Source organism: Eurosta solidaginis, chromosome 2 (assembly GCF_040869045.1).
Source record: "Eurosta solidaginis isolate ZX-2024a chromosome 2, ASM4086904v1, whole genome shotgun sequence".
Taxonomy (NCBI): domain Eukaryota; kingdom Metazoa; phylum Arthropoda; class Insecta; order Diptera; family Tephritidae; genus Eurosta; species Eurosta solidaginis.
Window position 1 is genome coordinate 6152863 of NC_090320.1, and position 21747 is coordinate 6174609.

The 21747-nt window shown below is 38.7% G+C and overlaps 1 protein-coding gene across 5 annotated transcripts in view; it reads left to right on the forward strand.

Moving 5' to 3' along the window:
- Window positions 1-21747, forward strand: part of LOC137239184 (nuclear pore complex protein DDB_G0274915) — a 339788-nt gene that overhangs the window by 77995 nt on the left and 240046 nt on the right. For 3 of the 5 annotated variants that reach the window (XM_067764201.1, XM_067764200.1, XM_067764206.1), the window contains 3 exons: window positions 2010-2578; window positions 5700-5873; window positions 5941-12134. In XM_067764201.1, coding sequence (XP_067620302.1) covers window positions 2506-2578; window positions 5700-5873; window positions 5941-12134 — 6441 coding nt within the window. In that variant the 5' untranslated portion in view covers window positions 2010-2505. The remainder of the gene's footprint in view (window positions 1-2009; window positions 2579-5699; window positions 5874-5940; window positions 12135-21747) is intronic. The other 2 variants (XM_067764203.1, XM_067764202.1) reach the window with 2 other exon arrangements.

A 21747-nucleotide genomic window follows, 5' to 3' on the forward strand; every position in this document is an offset into this window, starting at 1 on the left:
TATTGTTGTAGGATAATAGAAACGTCAACAATATGATCGTAATAGTTTGGCATCGCCTTACATATGGAAGCCAACACCAAATGTTGAATCTCTGTGATTAAATTCGGTAAGGGTCCTTCGATTTTCACCTAATAGTTTATATGAAAAAAGTACTAAAGTTAGCATATTTTACTCCTGAAAAATGCAAAACACAACACTTTTTCGGGGACAACATTGGAGAAAACTTTTCAGATAGCCGAATGACAAAACAAAGTAGAATTTAGAGCAAGAAAATTGACGGCTTACTTCACCTGGTTATTCCATCAGGCTTTATGTTAAGTGGCCTCAAACTTTTAGAAAATTTCACATCAATCGAGTTAATTTTTTGAAGACCCAAGACCGAGACCGATACACTTTCGTCTAGTTGATGGGTTGGCTCGTTCTTGTGCTGCTGAGATACCAAAGGCCCGAGCGCAAGTAGCGCACGGACGCCATTTTTATGCACTTTCTCCTGAAAGCAATTGCTACTGTTTTTAGTAGGACTAGTCGGTGCTTGTTCAAACCATTTGGTTTGGTAAATGAACCTGCTGATATCCTTTACGAAGCATTGCGGTACTTTCTGAGGCCCCTCCAGTATATTAACTGCCCATAGCTACAAACCTAGTTTATACTAGAACTGGGCATACGCACAAGTAGTGCGTGGCTGTTTCTTTGCTGCCTTCGGCCCCCTCAGATCTGCAAATGATGTTCAAAGAGATTTCCATTCTCTCAGCATGCAGTCCAATTGCTCCTAAAGATTTTTTCCCTTCATCTATTTGGTTGATCTTCTGTTCTCTTACTATCGTAATTGGCTTGGTTATTTTGCAAATGTACGAAGAGTACCAGTTTGAAACCGCTCATTCTTAGAGACTGCTATGTATTCATCTTTTGATTGATGTAAGAAGATGATGAATATCGACCGCCCCGCGGCATCCAGTAGTGCCTCTTCCCTTGCAGGTTCGTCTTCCATCTCGTTTCCCTCACTACTCCTGTGCCCAGGCATTCATATAAGCGCAATGTTTTCAAAGTTAGCTGCGGCATAAAGTGACATCGTGCAGCTGCTGACAGTTTTAGACAAAGTGGTGCGAGAGTTCAGCGCCATTGGAGCCGACTATCTTAAATATATGCATACCTCCCTACCTCTCACCGAGTCCCCCGACAAGAGCTTCCACACTCTTTCTATACACAGAACTTCCCCATGGAAATTATTAGTCGGGTCATGAACACGGACTGACAGCGACATCAAAATTACGTTCCTCCTTGCATCCATACTGCCTCGAGTCACAGTTAGACGAAGTCTTTTTGCTGAAGAAGTTGCAGTTTCACGTATTTAGGAGAACATTTAGACATGGTCTTAATGCTCATGTTATCCGTCAATGGCCGGTCACTATACTAAAGCCCCATATGTTAGTAGGGCTCTGACTACGGCCGTATATGGCCACATCACGAATTTGGGTTTAAGAGCTCAATTTCTGCGGACGTTTCTTTACGGCCAGCTGGCGAGATGTTCCATAAAATCAGTTTCACTGAGTCCTAATTTATATTATATCTTGATATATTGATCCCGGTTCCCAGTCGGCTAAAAATTATTGCTCTGTCTGTTTTTGAGTGAATTTAATGAATTGTTCTCAAAATTCATGAATAATACGTACTTCATATTTATGCAATTCGTTTTCAAATCCAACCAACTTATTTATTTAGGGGTAAATTATGTATAACGCAACGATTCATATTTTCTCATGTTAACCGAAATTCCTATCATATAAGAACATTCATTCACTTCAGTGAGTGATAGTAAACCTGAATGCCTCTATGAAATTCTTGGTACTATATAGTGGTGGCTACAAGTGTGAGTAACTCCTACGCAAAGTGTCACGACGTCATACATAATGTGGGCCTTAAAATAAGACATAGCAACAAAATATGCAAAATTATTCGTTCCTTATAATCTCTTACTTCAATGCATTTTATATATTTTCTTATCTTTTCAGATATCATTTTCGCTTATCGAAAATTTAATAAATTCTGTACGAACGCTGAACTTGGTGCTGTATGTAAAATAGCCCTAGAATATTCTTAAGTATAAAAAGCACAGAGAAAAAAGCAAAACAAAAGCAAAAACAAACAAAACGCGAAATTTCAATGACTACTTTGAGCTGCAGATTCTAACTTGGCATTTTAATCTAAGACAAATTGCGAAAGTAATAAGGCGACATTTAGCCCAGAAAGATAAAACTGCAATTGCACACAAATCTAAAAAACCCCAGTGACACAGTGCCCAAAGCAGCTTTAGAAGAAGAGAAAGTGTATGGATGCCTAATATGCGCGATGATTGCATAAGATAAGCTAACACTAAGCTGATTGCAGAACAAATTTTTAATTTACAAAAAGAGAAAGGAATTGTAAATAGTAACATATGCTTAGAAAATAATCACAAAATATATGCAAAAAACTACTTCAGATAAATGAGATAATTGCAACAACAGAATGGAGCATTTAGATTTGGCCGGTGTGATTGGTGCGCCAACAATATGGAATATGCCAGCATTTGATCAGCAAGGTGAGTTTGGAATTTTTCAAGATTTTAGAGAAGATAATGCTATAAGAAACTATAGGATATATACTTTAGCTTACCGGCTGCTGAGTGGAATATCACCTTACCTTCGTTGCCGTTTCGAGATCGCCCTATCACGAAGCTTAAATAAAATCGCTATCTTGGAAGAATACCCTACTTTATAATATTTTTTCCAAAAAAGGCGCTATCTGAAAACACTCTATAACAGGAGTGTTTTTTTAACGCTCAACGGTATAGCGTTTATGGAATAGAGCATTGGTAAAAAAAATCTGGGATAGGCGATCCTTAAAACGAATTCTGAAATGACATATACAAAGTGGTATTCCATTCGGCCGTTTACGCTAAAGTTTAAAGAAGAATACTGCTTTTCGCGCATTTTGAATGCGTCTGTTAAGAAGTTAAATGCATGACGAATCTGTAAGTTTTGTTTCTTACATTCATGGCGTATTACTTCAAATTGACTGGAGTAGTAATGTAGTCGGCGCCTCTACTTAGCTCATTAGTCAAGTGATTGAGTTTCCAGCGTACATTTCTATGGCAGAACTCTATGAGCATTTTTTGGAGCTACGGCGAACACTCAACTTTCACCTCGATTGTCAGTTGTGTATATGAAATACTCTACAGTTGAGGTGAAACTCTACAACGCCTGAAACGTCAAAGAGTCTGGGGTTCTACTTGCGCCGCAGGCACTCTGCTCGGCGTAGTACGTAGTGGCGGAAAAAGCGAAAGTTTTGACCCAGCGCAGAGGATATATAGATGGGTAATTCGCAAAAGCGTGTCTTGTTTGGTTGGGGCTCCAATGACATTTCTATCTTTCTTGGACGGTCTAAAGACGCAAGCCATACTGACAGTATGATTAGAGGTTAGCTTTTACAATCCGTGACTACTCCTCATCATCATTTTGTGTGCTCTGTTTTATCTAAGAATCCAAGTATCTAATGCCAACAAATCAGTATATTCAGCTGTTCGAGTATGCGAGTGCAGTTGACTAGGCGAGATCGCCTAGGATAAATATTCCAAAAGCTTGAATTTATGTGCTGGCCAAGACTGAATTCGGTAGCACTCTCCTGAGTACTCGGGCAGTATGGTCGCTGTGAGAAGTGTCCCTCCATTTGCCTTTTTGCTACCTACGAAGGTACGAGATACATAATCGCTTCGTTTATTAATTTATCAGCTCGAGATAGGTGATTTAAAAGAGACCACAGTCACCAGAAATGCTTAATAAGAGGGGCTCTCATTGGGTATTGCCTGTAGTGGAAACATTTTTTCGAGCACAGAGTGGTCTGTACCTCTCTTGCATATTGGCACGTGCCTCTCTTGCATATTGGGCGACGCACTCCCCATCGATTATAAAGAGTGTGAAAATCTCTCAAAATTCTTTGCAAATACAAATTGTCGGTAGCAAATATACCGAATGGCTACAGGCAACTCTGGCCGATGATTTGCCTCGTCGTCCTCCTTCCATGCAATCGGAATAAAAGCAATTTGTTGCTGAGATCCATTTTCCGCGTGTACACAGAGTCAAGTAAACCTTTTTGTGAGTGGAATTTCTGTGTTTATTTAAAAATAAGTGAACACTTTAATTCGAGGTCAAGCGTGGCTGCAGCTCGATTTCAAGTCATTACTTAGTTTTTTGCAGCAACTCTTCTAACTCTTCTGTCTAAGAGAAATCAATTTGCCAAGCGAAAATGAAATAATTTCACATGCCAAAGTTGAGCTAAGCGGTTTTTCTGCATACCAACATCGTCTACGGCCAATACGACCGGCTTTTTGATGCTGCATATGATAAAAAACAAAACAACAATAAAAATATGTTCCACTGTTGCTTAATCTGCACTTAATTAAATAAAAATAAATGTAAGGCGCGATAACCTCCGAAGAGATCTAAGGCCGAGCTTCTCTTCCAATTTGCGTTGTGCTCCTCTTGATTTTTCCCTACAAATTGGCCGGACGGGACCTACATGTTTTATGCCGACTCCGAACGGCATCTGCAAGGCAGATGAGTTTTCACTGAGAGCTTTTCATGGCAGAAATACACTCGGAGCGCTTGCCAAACACTGCCGAGGGGCGACCCCGCTTAGAAAAATTTTCTTCTAATTGAAAAATCTTATTTCTAAAATTTTGATGTTGCTTTGCCCGGGAGTTGAACCCAGGGCATACGGTGTGATAGGCGGAGCACGCTACCATCACACCACGGCGGTCGTTATTATTAACGAAGATTGGAAGACATCGATGTTGCATTCAAGTCAGCTAGGGCGGACACTACCATTGGATATATGCTGCATCAGCACAAAGCGGTCGTGATCATGAATGAATCACGTAAAGACTGAGTAATATTTTTGTTTCGTACTCGTTGTGACTGCAGTGGTGGCTCAGCCCAAAACGAATAATCAACTGTAAAAGGGAAAATTCATGAGGCAGCAAAACAGACAAATCAACGCTGTGGCCCAAGAAGACATTGGCGTTGGATAATTGTCTTTTCTTTTACGTTTATGGCGGCAACATACTTAGTTTCTCAAACTGGATCTGTTTTGATTCTTTGTGTTTTGTTTTTCTTAAATATTTTTTTTTGCTGCCATCAACAGACGTTGGGTCTGCCTACTCATCATCCTCGTCGTCTGTACTCCAAACAGTTTGACTTATAGAGGCTTTGTGAAGTGTTTCGTTTTACACACCGTGATCCCTCGATCAATGCGGTCTGGGTCGCACATACAGAATACACATAAATGAGATCATATGAGAGACAGCTGCAGTGCCAGTCACCGCAGTTGTAGTGCGCGCAGCAGCCAAACTGATGGAGCCACTGAAGTGGTGCATTGCTGCAAAGGTCTTCTTGATTAGTTGCGTGTTGGGCGTGTTTAGAAACGGTTTAGCATTTTGCAATTGTTGAAAAAAATGCGCATGGCTTAGAAAGGGCAAGAGAGCATTCAAAGGACAAGAACACGAATAGAAAGTTGAAGGGGGATAAAAAGACTACACAATGCGCAAATGGCGTGGACAAAGCTTAGGTCAATAACTGAAAACTTATATACTGGCTAGATTAGTCATATTTATATAAAGCTTCTTCCGAATCACTGAACAAAAAAACGTATTTCTTTTCTTGTAGATGCCATTTACTTGTCCAGTTCACGGCAAATGCTGGAGCCCATACTCGAAGAGACATCAGAGGACGAGGAGCACGCGCAGAATAGTTGGAGTCAGTATGAGCAAAGTAGGGAACACTTTTGGAGTTCTACAGAATCTGAAACCGGCTCTGTCATAAGAATCGAAATAAGCAAAGGTACTTTTTCAACAAACTCTGTTTTTTGTTTAGGAAATACTCACTACACTTACTATCTTGCTTATAGATCCCGATTCGATATCAGAGCGCGATTTCGCTTGTCCAGCAAAGCGCGCACGACGCTGCGACGAGTTTGTTATAGGCGGTCAACTACCAGCAGCCGCGCAAGCAGCTACACAACAGCCTGTACAGCAATCATTGTTGACCAGCTATGATGATACGGTTCTGCTGCGTCGTACTCAACGTCCTTTCGACTATAATGAGGCCAACAGTAATAGTTTGGAACGTTTTCTTGCTTATGAGGCGTGTACGCGTGATAGTTGGGGTCAACAGACGCAGCAGATACCACAACAGCGTAACAGTACAGGCAGTCGGCGCTTTGACGATTTCGCAGATTCAGATAGTATTTCCTATCATTCGTTAAGTCGCTCTTCTTCGCTAATACAATTTGAATCATTGGAGCGTCAGCTACAGCTGCAAGAACAACATGCGAGCATGTCGAGCTTGGGCAACTCATCACCCTCGTTGCTCGGCTTTGATGGCGCGCGCAGCACGAGCGCCTTAAATGCGGAAGAGGATATGCGTAGCGGCGCTAACAGTGGCAGCAATTCGGGCAATAATAGTCGACGCGGCTCACAAAGTTCGCTGCTGAAACGTTTCGAATCTTCAGATGGCCGCTTGCATCAGACTTATTTTGATTTGGATAAGCTGGATTTCGATGATGATCAGCGTGTGCTTTTTGGGTCAAACAAAACAAATTCGATGGGAGGCACTGTGGGTGAAGTGCGTTCTGATTCTGAGTCATCCACGAGCTCTGGTAGTTCCTCTGGTAATAGTATTTTAACTACATCAAAGCCATCAGCAGAAGATTTGACGGACTCGAGTTGCACGGTGGCTACACGAGCCGGACGCATTATAGCATATCAGCGCGCAGGCAAAAGTTCAGCAGAAAATCTTTCAGAAGACTCTGGATACTGTGAACCGTCGACGCTGCGACGTGCCAAATCGAAAAGCATACCTAAGAATTTTGAAAAATTCTGTGAAGAAGAAGAGGAAATCCAGCAGCACGATTACATAGTGCAACGATATGAAGCTGAGGACGTTGACAGCAGTGTTGTGACAAAAACAACACACAACCAACAAGCACATTCCAAAAACAACCCGAACTACCACAATAACAACATAAACACTGATATTGCGTGTACAAATCATTACGTCTTAGGGCATGATGATGATGATATATGTCAGCCAAAAATAAATGACGCCACTTTCAACGTAACAACGGATGGCGAAGCATCACTCAATGCTCCAACCACAACAACAGTGCTACCAACACTCCCGTCATCACCGCAAACAAAAACTTCGATCGGATACAATGGAGGTGAATGTGAGAAAAAGGCGGACGAAAATGAATGTGATTTAGATCATTTCGTTGAAGAGCATAATGTAGATATAGAACATATTGGTGTGCGCTATATATCGGCGTGTCCACGCTTCGAACGTGTTAAAAATAGCACAATGCGAGAAGGAACGAATGCTGCCAATACTTTTTTGCTCGAGCAGCAACGCTCGTTGGCCCACTCGCCTTCGCCTGTAGCGTCCGATATATCATCAACATCATCATCAGCGTCATCGTCCCCTTCATCTGCATCGTCAGACAACAGTTGCGGCACAGCGCGTTCCAACACCTCGGCATCTACGTGCGCTTCAGCTGCCTCATTCACATGGCTGCCAACAACGCGTAAATTGCAACAACAACCACATCAATTACAACTACAATTAGAACGAACACAACGGCAAACGTCGGCAGCAGCATCCGCTAAGTTAGAGCTTATAGCGGCGCATCAACGATCAAGTCTCGAGAATTTTTGTACGAGTTTACGAAACAGTTTGCCAGATATACGCGACGCGTTAAGTACAACAACTTGCAATACTGTGCTCGAAACAAATTTTCCTATATTTTTTGGAGAACACAACGGTAGCGACGTAAGCAACGCTAACGATCACGGACTGGAGCATGTACGGAACACCGAAGCGAAAACGGCAGAAAAAGAATCTTTAGATACCGAACGGGCGGATGGTGGCGCAGCAAAATCAGCAGCGTACAATTTGGACGATTCGGATTTTAGTACAACATCACCAGTGACATCTGCTCGTGAAAGTCATACGAGTGACGAAACGGATAACGAATATACGCCAGAGGCAAAGAAGAGACAACGTGGTGGTAGTGGCGCGATAGGTCGGTGTGTTGTTGGTAGTTACGTCAGCAGTGGACGGCGTATTGCGAGTGTACCAAGCGAACTGAACAAATTGGGGCGCAAAAAACGTGTAAGCACACGTCATAGACATAGCAAATCCTCAGAAGACGCCGCAAACGAAATAAGTCCTAGTAACTCTAGCGTCGACGAAGCCGAAGACGAGGACTTTTTCGACGTCGGCGCATCGCTGAAAATACGACGTAGCTGCAGTTGGTCAGAGCGACGTGAAAGGAATTTACAACGTTTCGAAGCCGCCTTCAGCAATAAAGCGCCACAAGAAGGGGACAAGCATTGGATTACACAATCCTTGGGTTATATGAATGCGAGCTATCAGAATTTAACACAGCTAGACTATTCTGGTAACAAGCGAGAAGGTAGTGATCAACGGCGCATTGCGCAATCAAATTTGAAACGAAACAGCGATAGCATGGACACACAAAAAGGCACGGCTAGCACCGATTATGAGCATATAATTTGCAAAGGAAATTTCTTACTTGATGAGCTATCGCAAATATATGATCGTAACGCATCCATTTTAACCGATAAACCTATCAATGCAGAGGATCAGCTTTTACCTTTTCCACAAACTGAAGATTATGTAGATCGGCCCAGCTGTAGTCCGCGTCCACCGCCGCGTCAGCGAAAACACTCGCACTCCAGTTACTCTGATTTGGACAGTGTTAGCGGCGTGAGTGTAAATGATTGCGCTAACGAGCATGTGGACGCCGGTGCAGTACAGCATGTGCAACTCACAATACGCAAACCACCGGCTCGTCAAAAGCATGCACGTAAATCGGAGGCAACAAACAGTTTAATTAGCGACACAGGATTGCTTGCAAGTGAGACAACGCCAACCACAAATACATCGTCAGTGTCTTATGGCGGCAAAACTTTCGATCAGGATCCTACCAATTTGCGCACAAGCTACGCGCAAAGTTTAGAGAAATGTAATTTTGATACAAAAGAGTTGAGCAACACTGAGCTGAATAAGACGCCTAATGCGCTACCGAAGCGACGCTTCCACTCGCAAGCGAATGCAACTCAACAACGCAATATGGTGTCCAGCACACCAAATCTCAATGCATTTGATCCGCATGATGATGATCTAGAAGATGATATATATGTTTCGAGCGCTCATACTTCAATGCATCAATTGCCACAGGCGACAACGCAAAAACCGCTAGGCATCTTATTGTCAGCAGGCTCGCGCACTTCCTTTAGCAAGGAAGTTAGTTTCTGTCCAGTAGTTTCACAATATTCCTGGCAAGAGCAGTCTTCTGAGGAACAACAGGCCGCCGATGCAGCAGAGGTGGACGAAAAACAGGATGAGGAAACAGATGATGAGCTGCTAGACAACGCGGATGCTACAGTCATACAAAATACGCGCGTTAATGAAATGATAGCGGCGCGTTATGCCGCAGAACTTAAGAGTGCGCTCGCAAGTGGCAATGCAACAAAAAATGTGGCACAACTAAGAGCGGTACCAATAGAGAAAGTAAGAGCAATGATTATAGTAAAAGAGTGTCAAGCTGCCGAAGAGCAACTAAGAGAACAGGCGAGTAACAGCAATAAAGAGAATCAACAACAGCAGCAGGTAGAGAGCGTTGATGAAAAAACATCGCACAAAGCCACAGACTATAGCGCTGACACAAAGGGAGAAGCATTAAAACTCGACTCAAATACAACAGATGACACCACCACTGCTGCTACTACGGCTATTGAAACGTTTGGCGTAGAAACATCGCCTGTAAATGTTAGTCACAAACCGACGATCATCGATTCAGCAACGCGTATTGTGGAAGCGGAACAAACGACGGTCAACGTACAAAAAGTAAACAGCAACGAAAATAGAAATAACAAAGCTGAAAACGACGTAAATACAAACAAAGCGCAGCACCAATCTAATCGCCATAGCAGCTTAACTGGTTTCAGTGAGGGTGGTGCTAGTAGCTCTAACGATAACGCCAGCAATAGGTATAGCGCTGTAAGCGGTATAGAACAAACACGCCCGCTTAGCTTACACCTGCCTATATTAAGTGAACCTCCAATAAACCGCGCGCATCATATTCTTTATGCGTCTCAACAATTATTGGATAATTTTGAACGACGTGAAAGTGAAAAACACGAATATTACAATCAAAATACAAAGTGTGAAAGTGCTTTAGGGGGTGGTGTGGGAGTGGTCGATAGGCGTACAAAAAGTGTTAATAATCTAAGTGCCGGGCAAAATACGACGCGCTACAAAATGTCCAATACAACAATGAGTGTGGGGGGAGGCCAAAGTGGTAGTGGTGTGGCAGCAGCCAACAATAACAATGAATTACTAAATAAAAAATTCAAAGATGAGAAACACCCCAGTTCGAAGGGTTTCTTGTCACGCTTTGCGCATGGGCTGAGATTCTCATTGAGGCGTAAGAATAAAAAACAACTGCAGCAACAACAACAACAACAACCACAGTTTGAGGAACATGTTGTCTTTTATGAGCAACATAGCGGAGACAAATCGACAATGCGTAAAAGTTTTGGTAAGTCACTAACATTGCCACAGCTGAAACAACAACAACCGCAGCTACAACAAACGAAACAACAACAAACGTCTGTACAGCAGTTGTCATCAGCGCCAAATAAATCAAAACGTTCATCCGCTCAGAGCGGCCCAGATTTTATTTATATACCGTTAAAAGGTCCTATACCACCAGCAGGTACACTTCCACCATCATCAGCATCAGTGGGCACAGCAGCGAATGGTGGCACTTCTTCAACACTACCAGCTAACTTTAGTCCACCAGGTGATGCAGAAATTGATGCCAATGGCCAAACCATGCCGGCACAAAATAATTATAACAACAGCAACGTTAGCAACAACACCACCATCAGCAACGGCAGCAACAACTCAAACATCAAATCCAATCGTGGCGGTAGCGACAATAGTGATATGTGCGCAATAACAGATAGATACGGTGAGCCGCTCGTTACCGGCAAACCACCGAAGCCCTATCGTTACGGCTCAATACCAGCTACTACTTCTAGTACAACAATTATTACCAAGTACTTTGGTAGTGGCCGTAAACGAGCAGAGGGCGGTGGTGGTTCGCCGGCACATGCGCAAAAGGACAGCAGTATACCGCAAAATGTAGCTAACTTCAAGTCGCGTAGTCAATTCTATACGGATTTTCTCGATGCGGAACGTTCGTATTATAATGACGATGAAATTGAAAAACAGTTAGATGTGAGCTTGCAAGCCAACGGTAGCGTAGTCATAACATCGACGCCGCGGAGCAACAACGCATCGCACGTTAACCACGCGCAAAATAGTACTCACGTATCGGCTCAGAAAAAGCAATTACAAAAACAAAATAGTTTACGTGAAACGCTTGATACGTGCGACGAAAACGCAGTAACAACAACAAAGTGCAATTTTATCGTCGAATACGAAACTCCTTCAACGGCAAAGGAGTTGGCACAAATTGCATATTGCACGCCGGGCGTTGCACGCGAAACGGTTATGTTGTTGACCAGCGGGGTCACAACCGGTTCGGGTGGAGGTGGCGGTTTGGTTGTTGGTGCTAATACCGGGAACGATGTTGCACCAACATATACAACAATGTCGAATGCGTATATGCAGCATACAAATAATGAAAAGAAAATCGGTTTAATCGAAACAAATTTAGATACGCATGAAACGGTTATATCGGGTAAAACCCGTTCGTTAGTAGATATTGTTGGTCCGCAGCATAATCAACAACAATACGGTGTTGTTGACAATGGTGACGGCGGTGCGGTCGGTGTTGGTAAACGTTTAAATATGAGCGCGGCTTGTGGTGGTAATATGGATTTTGATGAGAATAGTGAGCTTGCATATGGTCACAATGCAGGTGGCAGAGGGGGTGGTGGTGTTGTCATCAAATCAACAACAGCAAATGGCAGCCAAATTGCTTCGGTACGGCGTCCACACAAAAGTATGGAGTTCCTGTTGGATAAGGAGAATCAGAAGAATGTTTTGGTAAGTAAAAGTTTTGTGCTTTATTTTATGAGCTAAGAATAGAGGTATTTTTTTTTAAATCTAGTTCCCACTTGCACAGCGGTAAGTTATTTTTTTACCTCAGAGTTAATTTTAAAAATCGATCAAAAATGTATGTGTTTAACCGCTTATGTCAGGTTAACTCTGAGTAAAAAAGTTAAATTGCCGCTCTGCAAATAGGTCAAAGTTTGCTTTAAAGACTATGTAAATTTCTAATTTTACGAAAAAATTCTGAAAAGCAATATTTTTTTTTAACTTGCATACTTCAAAGATATTTTGTCCAGGTTTTGAACTAATCTAATTTTAGGACAGTATATCAGTCTGCAAGATATCGCGGAACTTATGAGGTCGTGGTAAAAAGTTTTATTTACAAATTAAGCATGACTCGTTTACATGCCCGAATTAGGAAGAGATTTTCGTGTTATTTTTATCCTAAAAGCAGAAAAAGCCTCTCTTTCTAAGCCGAACATTTATGGGCCCAATAACCGTATCCTCTTTTCTTCCTAAAACTTAGGAAAACTCCTAATTCCTCCGATTAGCACACAAATACTTTCGCAAACTCTGCATGCGCCTCTGTATCTGTTTCTTGAGAGGTCACTTGGTCTCAAAGAATATACATTTACCGCCAATATATACACTGTGATTATTGCACGGAAGGCAATATTTTCTTTCCCGTATGCCAGTAAATGACCATACGATTACTGTAGGAGCTGCATGTATTAAGGAAAAGGAAGCCGGCAGTATCTGATGGCCTTTACCAAAGGGTTCGAACTGCGATAGCTGGTACAACAAGGATAAAAGACCGTTTACGCCATAGCTGTCGGCCTCTCCATAGACTAAGTGTCGGCCTGAAAAAAAAATGTATACAAGCTTTGGTTGGATGTTTGTAAATATGTGAAAACGAAACCACTCAATATTTGGACCCATTAAAAAGTCCAAATACTAGGTACATGCACTCGATATTACATCACTTTTATTAGATTCAAGCTTGCCTAAGTGCAAACAAATTTACACATTTTCTTTTCAGCTCCATGTCATTTTTAAAACATTTAAGCTAATCAAAAATTGTTTTCACTTCCATCACACACTTCTATGTCAAGTGATTAGCAATAACAAAATTATAATCGAAACAGTTGTGTAAACATGCCTTACCCTTACACTCGACTCGCTTGTACACTGTGCCACTCTAATCGATGATAATTTTCAAATACTTAAAGACTTGGCTTTGAAAGGGTGGTCCCATTGTCAAACCGCAATTTATTACAAGGGTAGTAGTACAGGCATATATTAGCCGTCATCCAGTGAGTTTAACAGCTCCGGATCACACTCAATTCTCACGGGAATGCTCTGGATCATTGAGAGACTTGAGAAGCAGAGGTCGTGATATTTTCACACACGTGAAATGTGATAGGCAGATGTCGCCGCTGTTTTTCGTTTAACTCTTACGGCGAAAGGCTAAGTAGCGACATCTATTTTTGAAAAAGTAGGTTTATTTAAGCATCATTGCCAAACTAAAGACAATTAATTAACAAAATTGAAACATACTTCTATCTGGATTTATCTGGGTCAAATCGTTGTTGTTGCATTTACATTTAAAATTATTTATCTGGCTCAGGATCTTTGCCACCGGAAGATGGCTATTATTCTTTTACCATCACTGTAATATGGGCATGCCGTCATATGTACATATGTATGTATACGGCAATGTAATGTTTTTATTATGAATGCAAGTGGCTTAAGTGCTTGAAGAAAAAATACAAAGAACAAATAAATAATAAATTCTAATTCTTCGATTGGCAACAAACCAAATGACCTATGAACCGGCAGGCAATTTTATGCGCATCAGCATTTGTCCAGTGCATTTCTATTTTATTTTGGGTATTGTTTTTTATAAACGTAGGTTATGTACATATTTGGAGTTTAAGTCTAAATTTGGCACCCAAACAATATTCGAAAAGTTTGGTTCTCTGTTTTATAAAGCTTGTTGAAGCCATTGCTCTACTTTGACTTTTATCCTACTTTGCTTTTGAAAATTTGTATCATCTTTTGAAAATGTGTTTCATATCCCATCTTTTCTATCAATTCTCATTTCCTCATACTTTCACTAAAATCATGGAATATTATTATGTACATTTTTCGGTTGCTTTCTTTAAATTAAGCTTCAGTGAAGACGAAAATCAATTTTCTACTGTGCGAAACACAATATAGTCAATCACTTTTGTACTCTCGCATTTCCCCTTTTATCAGTTTTCGACGATAAATTTGGTTTTAATGGCGCTTCAATGGCATTATATTAAACAAATTTTGCTGCTGGTTGCTGGTCAGTGATGTTCAAATATCTTTTGTGTAACAAATTTATTTTTCCAGATTTTTTTGTTTACATTTTTTCAGCTACTTTAACACTTAAGCCGATTTCTGTGTATAATGAAATGAAGTGTTTATGAAAGAATAGAAAATAAGAGAAGTTGACTTGTTTTACTAGTTACGCATATAATGAAATGCATTAGGTTGGTTTGATTTTGTGAAATAAATGTATGAGCACTCACTATTTCGTTGAACTAAAAATCCCAAATTTCTTGCACTTTGATCCATGTAGTATATGAACCATTTATCAAACATCATTGATCTACGTCGAATATATTTAGAGCTATAACGATTTAATCCCACAACAACTTGGAAATAGTTGCGAAAACAAATTCGAAATAGTATTTAAGTAGCCCCCTAACAATAAGAATCCACAAATCTTGCGTAGTAGTTGTAAAGTGATTCGTAAATGACTCCGATTAGAGATCGTCTAATATAACCCTGAAACGAAGTAATCATTAAACAACCCAGAAAGGTTTCAAAATAATCTTAATGTGATCCTTTAAACATAACCGAAATGTTCCCTAAAACAATACCAAAATTTTTTCTAATCAGTCGCAAAATTATAACAACAACGGTACGCAAATATTCCGGAGATAGTTATAAAATGACTCAGCGATATTTACGAAATGATACCTAAAATAATCTCGAAATACTCTTTAAGCTAACAGCAGAGTGCTCGCTTTAAGCGATGCTAAGCGAAAAGCAGTTTTCATTTCATATATTTTACAAGCACTCTGGCACTCTGACAACTTAAAAATTTTCCATAAGAAATAATTTCCATGGCTTTCTATCTTTATGTTATAGCAACGCTTCTTGCTTCGACTCTGCAATCAGCCTTAAAAAAATTCCGATTGCTCTTAAATAGGCTCGAGATGATTCTCGAAAAAACACAGAACTAACTTTAAACAATCCCGATTCTTCTAAAATAGTATCGATATGGTTCCTTAAACAATCAGGAAATGATTCGAAGATATTCCCAAAATGCTCTCCAATAAGTCCTTTAATTATTCTGAAACTATTTCGAATTAGTGTAAAAACTATCCTAAATTGACCTGAAATGATGTTGATAATGTTTCGAAATTATCTTGGAAACAATTCTAAAATTGTTGGATCCCGATTTATATGACCCATGAGTTAATATCATTGACCAATGTGTTTAACGATTAAATCTTATTAGAAAGTAACTGTTTTCACTAATCTGATACCAGTCAAAACAATTCTTGAGAACATAAAAAATGTCATAGACATCTTTTTTTCAATTTAGTCAAGGCGAATTTAAACAAGGTGATAGCAAAGCGAATTCAACCCAATTCGCCGTGCAGAAGACTGTCAAAGCGTTGCTTGGTAATTATCAAGAAGAATCAACCAGCTGATGTGATAACACCACCTTGTACTGAATTCCAAATTTCCATGAATAACTAAAAAATGTCTCCCCATTTCCTCTTACAATAAAACTTGATAAGTGAAATATCATTGATTCAAAACAATTTTTTGCTAAGTTATAGGTTATTATTCTAGTCTACGACCCTTTTATATAAAAGTGGACGTGGTCTTTAACCGATCTTGTCCATTTTTTCTAGAAATATTTCCTGCTATAGGTAAAATTTGTGTACCCAATTTTATTACGATCTGTTAATTTTTCTTCGAGTTATGGCTCCCGAAACTTAGAAAATTGCTTGGTCATAAAAAGAGCGGAGCCACGCCCATTTTTTAAACTTTGAAGTTTTTCGTATTTACTGTTATAAATCCACTTGGGAAATGAAATACCATTGATATAAAACTATTTTTTGCAAAGATTCAGTTTATTTTATGCGTCCACGACCCTTTTAAAACTCTTTTATATAAAAGTGGGTGTGGTCCTTAACCGATTAACCGATTTCGTTAATTTTTCTTAAATTTTTCTTCCTTATAGTAAAGGCAACTTCTCTGCCGAATTTTGTTACGATATGTTTAACGATTTTTGATTAATAATATTTTTAAAATTGATTTTATCACAAGTGGGCGGTGCCACGCCCATTTAAATTTTTTTTTTCAAATTTGTATCAAGAGTCTCAATATCAGTCCACATGTCAAATTTCAGCATTCTAGGTGTATTATTTACTAAATAATCAGGTTTTTTGTGTTTTCCAAAATGTTATATATATAAAAAGTGGGCGTGGTTATCATCCGATTTCGCTCATTTTCAATACCAATCTATTCTGGGTCCAGGTAGGCTCGTGTACCAAATTTGGTGAAGATATCTCAATGTTTACTCAAGTTATCGTGTTAACGGACAAACGGACGGACGGACGGACATGGCTCAATAAATTTACTGATGATTTTGATATATGGTAATCTATATCTATCTCGATTCCTTTATACCTGTACAACCAACCGTTATCCAATCAAAGTTAGTATACTCTGTGTGCAAAGCACGCTGAGTATAAAAAAAACATACAACGACTAAATTGAATTTCGAGTCAGGAATCTCGCGAGAAGTAAAGATCTCGAGTATCGAAATTTTCGCTTGTGTTCGAGAAGAAAGTAAAAGTCCTATTTTAAAGTTAACGTTTTTTGAAAAATCCATACATTTTTCCCCATGTACTCGTATTGTCAAAACTTTGGCTTCCTTTTACGCTGGGTATTCGGAATTTTCAGCCAATGATTATATTAACTCAATTTGGGAAAAGAGCACATTCGTGCTTCTAGTAAGAGGGAGACCATATCATATTAGCAACGACAATATTTGTTCATTTCAAATAGACCTATAATTATGTGAATATGCTAGGCGACAGCACGTAACACACAAAAAACACTCCAAGGGAAAAACTCAGCAATAATTTACTCAGCTGCTAAAGTATGCCGCTTTTTTAATTTTAATAAAATTTTTGAAATTTATGTACAGTCAACCAAAAACGTAGCAACTTTATTTGATTTGGTAAGATTTTAGTTAAAGCTTAGTATGCTGTCCTCAAAATAATTTTCGTGCAACGCACCCAGTCTACGGTACATGCCTGTCTGTGCCAATGTAACCGTAAATCAAAATGTTTGTTTTTGTGACGAAATTTACAAATTGTGTTTGCTTAGGTCTGCAAACTTTTTCTTAATTCGTCCAGCAAAAATGATGTATTTATGCACATATTGTCGTTTTTCTTATGCTGTTTATATTCCACAGACGTACTAAGTTTCTACTTTAGAACTGCTAGACATTGCACTGAAAGAAAAAGCTGGTAAAATCAACCGAATTACGGTTCAATTTAACCGATAGTTCTGCCAATCTAACGCAAATAGCTGTTGGATCAATTTCGCACAAATTGCTGATTATGAATTGAGTATTTTAACAGTTAAATCAATAAAAAAAGAAATTCATCAAATGAAAGCCACAGCTCCGTTAAAAAAACAAACACAGAAATTTTATTTCTGATTGAAAAAACTTCTTAAAATTTTAATTTTGCTTCTTCCCAGCCTTGAAACAAGCTAGCATCACACCAAGGTGGCTGCCTAACTCTACTCTGCTAACTAACAGATATTAATCCCTAGTCACCCTAAGAATATCCATAAAAACTGTTTAAATAACAGTTTTTGGTCAACATTAGAATAACATTGGCTGTTGATATGACAGAGATTTTTATGGTACGATAGTAATAAGAACAAATTAATGAGCGCCGCCGTGTGCGTTAGTTTCTCTTTATAAAGTTATATTGCCATATTGTTTTCGCTGTTGAATGACTGATGAAATCACTTCTTTTAACAAAAAATTAGATAAATTGATTGAGAATCTGTAATTTTTACAGAATGTGGTTAATTCGAGACCAAAAGTTTTTTTCTGTTGAAATAACTTAACAAATTTGTGTATTTGACAAAAAACTCGGTTGAGTTAACCATAATGCGATCAATTGTACTGAATGTTAATTCAAGAAAAACAAACCTAATTTGTTTATTTTCCTAGCTTCATTTCTTTCGGTATAGGCTAATATTTTTTTTCGGATTTGATTTTTCAGAGATAAAAAGTCGCGAGTGTAATAATCGCGTCAAATTATTTGAGAATACTGAAATGACAACATATGTATTTTAGCCATGGCGGAACGATACAAGGTGGCAGCATGGGTCAGCTGATTATACCCTTTTTTTTTTATGATTTGATACATCAACTTCCGGCGCAGTACGATTTTGACATTTGTCCATCGAATTTACAAAAACAAAATACATGGAATTTTTATTTATGTTTGTAGGTATGTCACCATGCTGCCACCTTGTATCGTTCCGTCATGATTTTAGCTAAATTTTTTAAAGCCATAAGCTCTCAGTCAATGTGTTTTCACTCACACACTTTTGTTGTGTACTGATTTGTTCTATTGTAAATATGAAGACGGAAAGAGAAATAATGAGATAATTTATTGTCATCATAGACGCTGTTCAACCCAGATTTCTTATTATTATGATTAATTTTGGATAATGAGTTTTAAAATAGCTTCAAAGTACCTCTTTATTAAGGCATAAAAAACAAGTAGACATTATTAACAAATCATGTCTTTTTATGATGATGATATATTTAGTATAGGCGTACTCACCGCTTCAACCACTCGACAATTCGATAGAGAAATACAGTTACTTGAAGATTAAGTGCTAAACATTGTGATGTCAGCACCACGAATCAATTTTGTAAGGCAAGCTCACGTTGACGAGTTGGAGCAGTGTAGAAAGTGTGACAAGGCTGAAATGTGTTATGTCCATAAACTTTTCATAAAGTATTTGTTTATGCAAATGACAAGTAAGATCCCAATACACATAGTGACGGGTAGGACATTTTGACGCTACTTTAACTCAAACTTCTAGTACTTTCTCAATAACTAGAAGTTTTGAAATATTATCACTTATGTAAGTACAGGCGAATACTCGATTGATACGACGCTTCTGAAATATAAAACTAAGTTGTGTAATTTACACGATTACACGATTACGATTACAATTTTGTATTAGCGACACATTGGACTACGAAATCACCCGCCCATGTACATGACTTCATTCTCCAGTTTCAGAACAAATATGAAAATATTTTCAAAATTGACTGTACCGTAAGTTTTAATGAGAAATTATGATCTTAACGTTACTTGGGTTTTAACAAAGAAAAAATAGAAGCACATTTTCAACTGACTGCTTAGCTGTAAATATTCATTTTGTCTTTGATAAATCAAAAAAGAATGATACTTCAGTAAATGTCAGAAAGAAATAAGAGATACAAATAAGTAAAGAAAATCGAAGTCTCAATCGCCTCGATAAAGCTATATTAAATCAGGTCCTTTCGGATCCACGCGCGCTTTACTGCGGCAGCTCCTCTCTGAGTAATTTACATAGATTCTCTACTAGGAATATATGTAGCTCCTTTCTTAGCAATTTACCTCAGCTCCTATATGAGCCACCTAACGTCAGGATATTGAATAAATAAATAAATAACTCAAATAAATTCAGCATCATTTTAATATTATAATTTACTGCCCAGTTTTTCAGCGCGACTTTAAAGTCTAGTTAAAGTTGGCTAGAGCTTAACCTTGCCTAAGTGCTTCAAAAATGCACCATTTCTTCATAACAATGTTTTTCCGCAATTTGTCACATCACTTCCTTTTGATGCTTCACTTAGGCCCGGTTTGTCAGTTAAACTACGCTTATACTTGTTCTGCAGTTTTTCAGTCTACTTTAACTGGAGTTTAAGTTGAGCTTAAGCGGCCGATCTGGCAGGGTTAAACTCTAGTTAAGCTATCGGTGATTTGCGTTCGTTCGAAATGAGGTCGAATATACCCAACAAACATTTGGGCTTGAGTACCATTACAGCTCTTAGGAGTGATACAGCTGTCACACCTAGAAGCAGCAAGTGGCTTAAGTTCTAGAAAGCTTCTAGTATTTGCCAACAGAACGGAGTAATTTTATAACATAGGTCCTGGTTTTTGATAGGGGTTTCAGTTTGGTCATCAAAACAAACTTCTGGTAACACTACGACTCATTCAGTCTATTTGAGGTCCTCATGGACCGGCCAGTTCAACATAACCTAACCTAACCATTAGAGCTCATGCTGATAACTAGGCATACTTCTAAAATCTCAAGAGTTGTTTCGAAACAGTGGCTCAACTCGAGAATCATAGCGTACTCAACAAAAGAGGGAATTTTTTATAAAGCAAAAAATGCTTAAGTTGAAAAAATTTAATTAACAACTTGTGGTTCTCTAACTGGATTCCAATGTAAGATTCCATACTATAGCATTTTCACGAAAATAAAATTAAGTATATATAATTTAAAAAATAAATAATGGTGACGTCCTAACCTCCGAAGAGATTTTAGGCTGAGCTTCTCTTCCAATTTGCGTCGAGCTCCTTTTAAATTTTCTTACAAATTGGTGGGACGGGACCTACTTACAATAAACAGCTGTTGGTTTTGGTGGTATCAGCTTGGAGATTTTTTTCAACTTCACCTCAACTCGATATGCACTGTAGGATATCAACTGGAGAAATGTGTTGAACATTCATTTGAGAACTGTACATTTCTCAAGATCTCTCGAAAATAGGATATTAATTGGAAAATATTAATGACTTTGGACATCAACTCGAAAACTTTTAGTTTTACAAAATTTCTCAAAGGTTGGATAGTGATTGGAGAAAGAAGTTGGATATCAACTCAAGAACTATATGGTTTCAGAATAATTAAATAATTATGTTGGATATCACTTCCGGAACTAGATATATACATATTTCGCTGGATATTTTTTTTCCATGTTTGTAGGGTAAACAAAATCCAGCTGTTGCCGTATCTGCAAATTATCTAGATTATAAAAAAAAAACAATGTTGCCGCACAAAAAAGCATAACCCAAAGGCGGCCTTAAACTGTGATGAAAAACTGTTCAGTAGTTTAACTGGAGTTTAAATTTGATACATTTAAGCAAACTTAGTTTAAGCTTAGCTTAACCAACTACTGAAAAACCGGGCTTTAAAATCCCTTAAACTATCACAATACCAATTCTTAGTAAAAACAGTTCTGCAAAACTCATTCAACACCATCGCACTTAGGCACATAGCTAATTAAAAACCGTTTCATATAAATAAAATTTAAAAATAGTTTGCCTCTATTTCTACTCAAGACCCGTTTTTGCATTGCCCTGCATTGTCTTGTATATCGAGCTCAGCTTAAACTGAAGTAATTATCTATTACTTAAAAAGTAAAACAAATAAAAATTTAAATTATATACAACCTTCCACACAT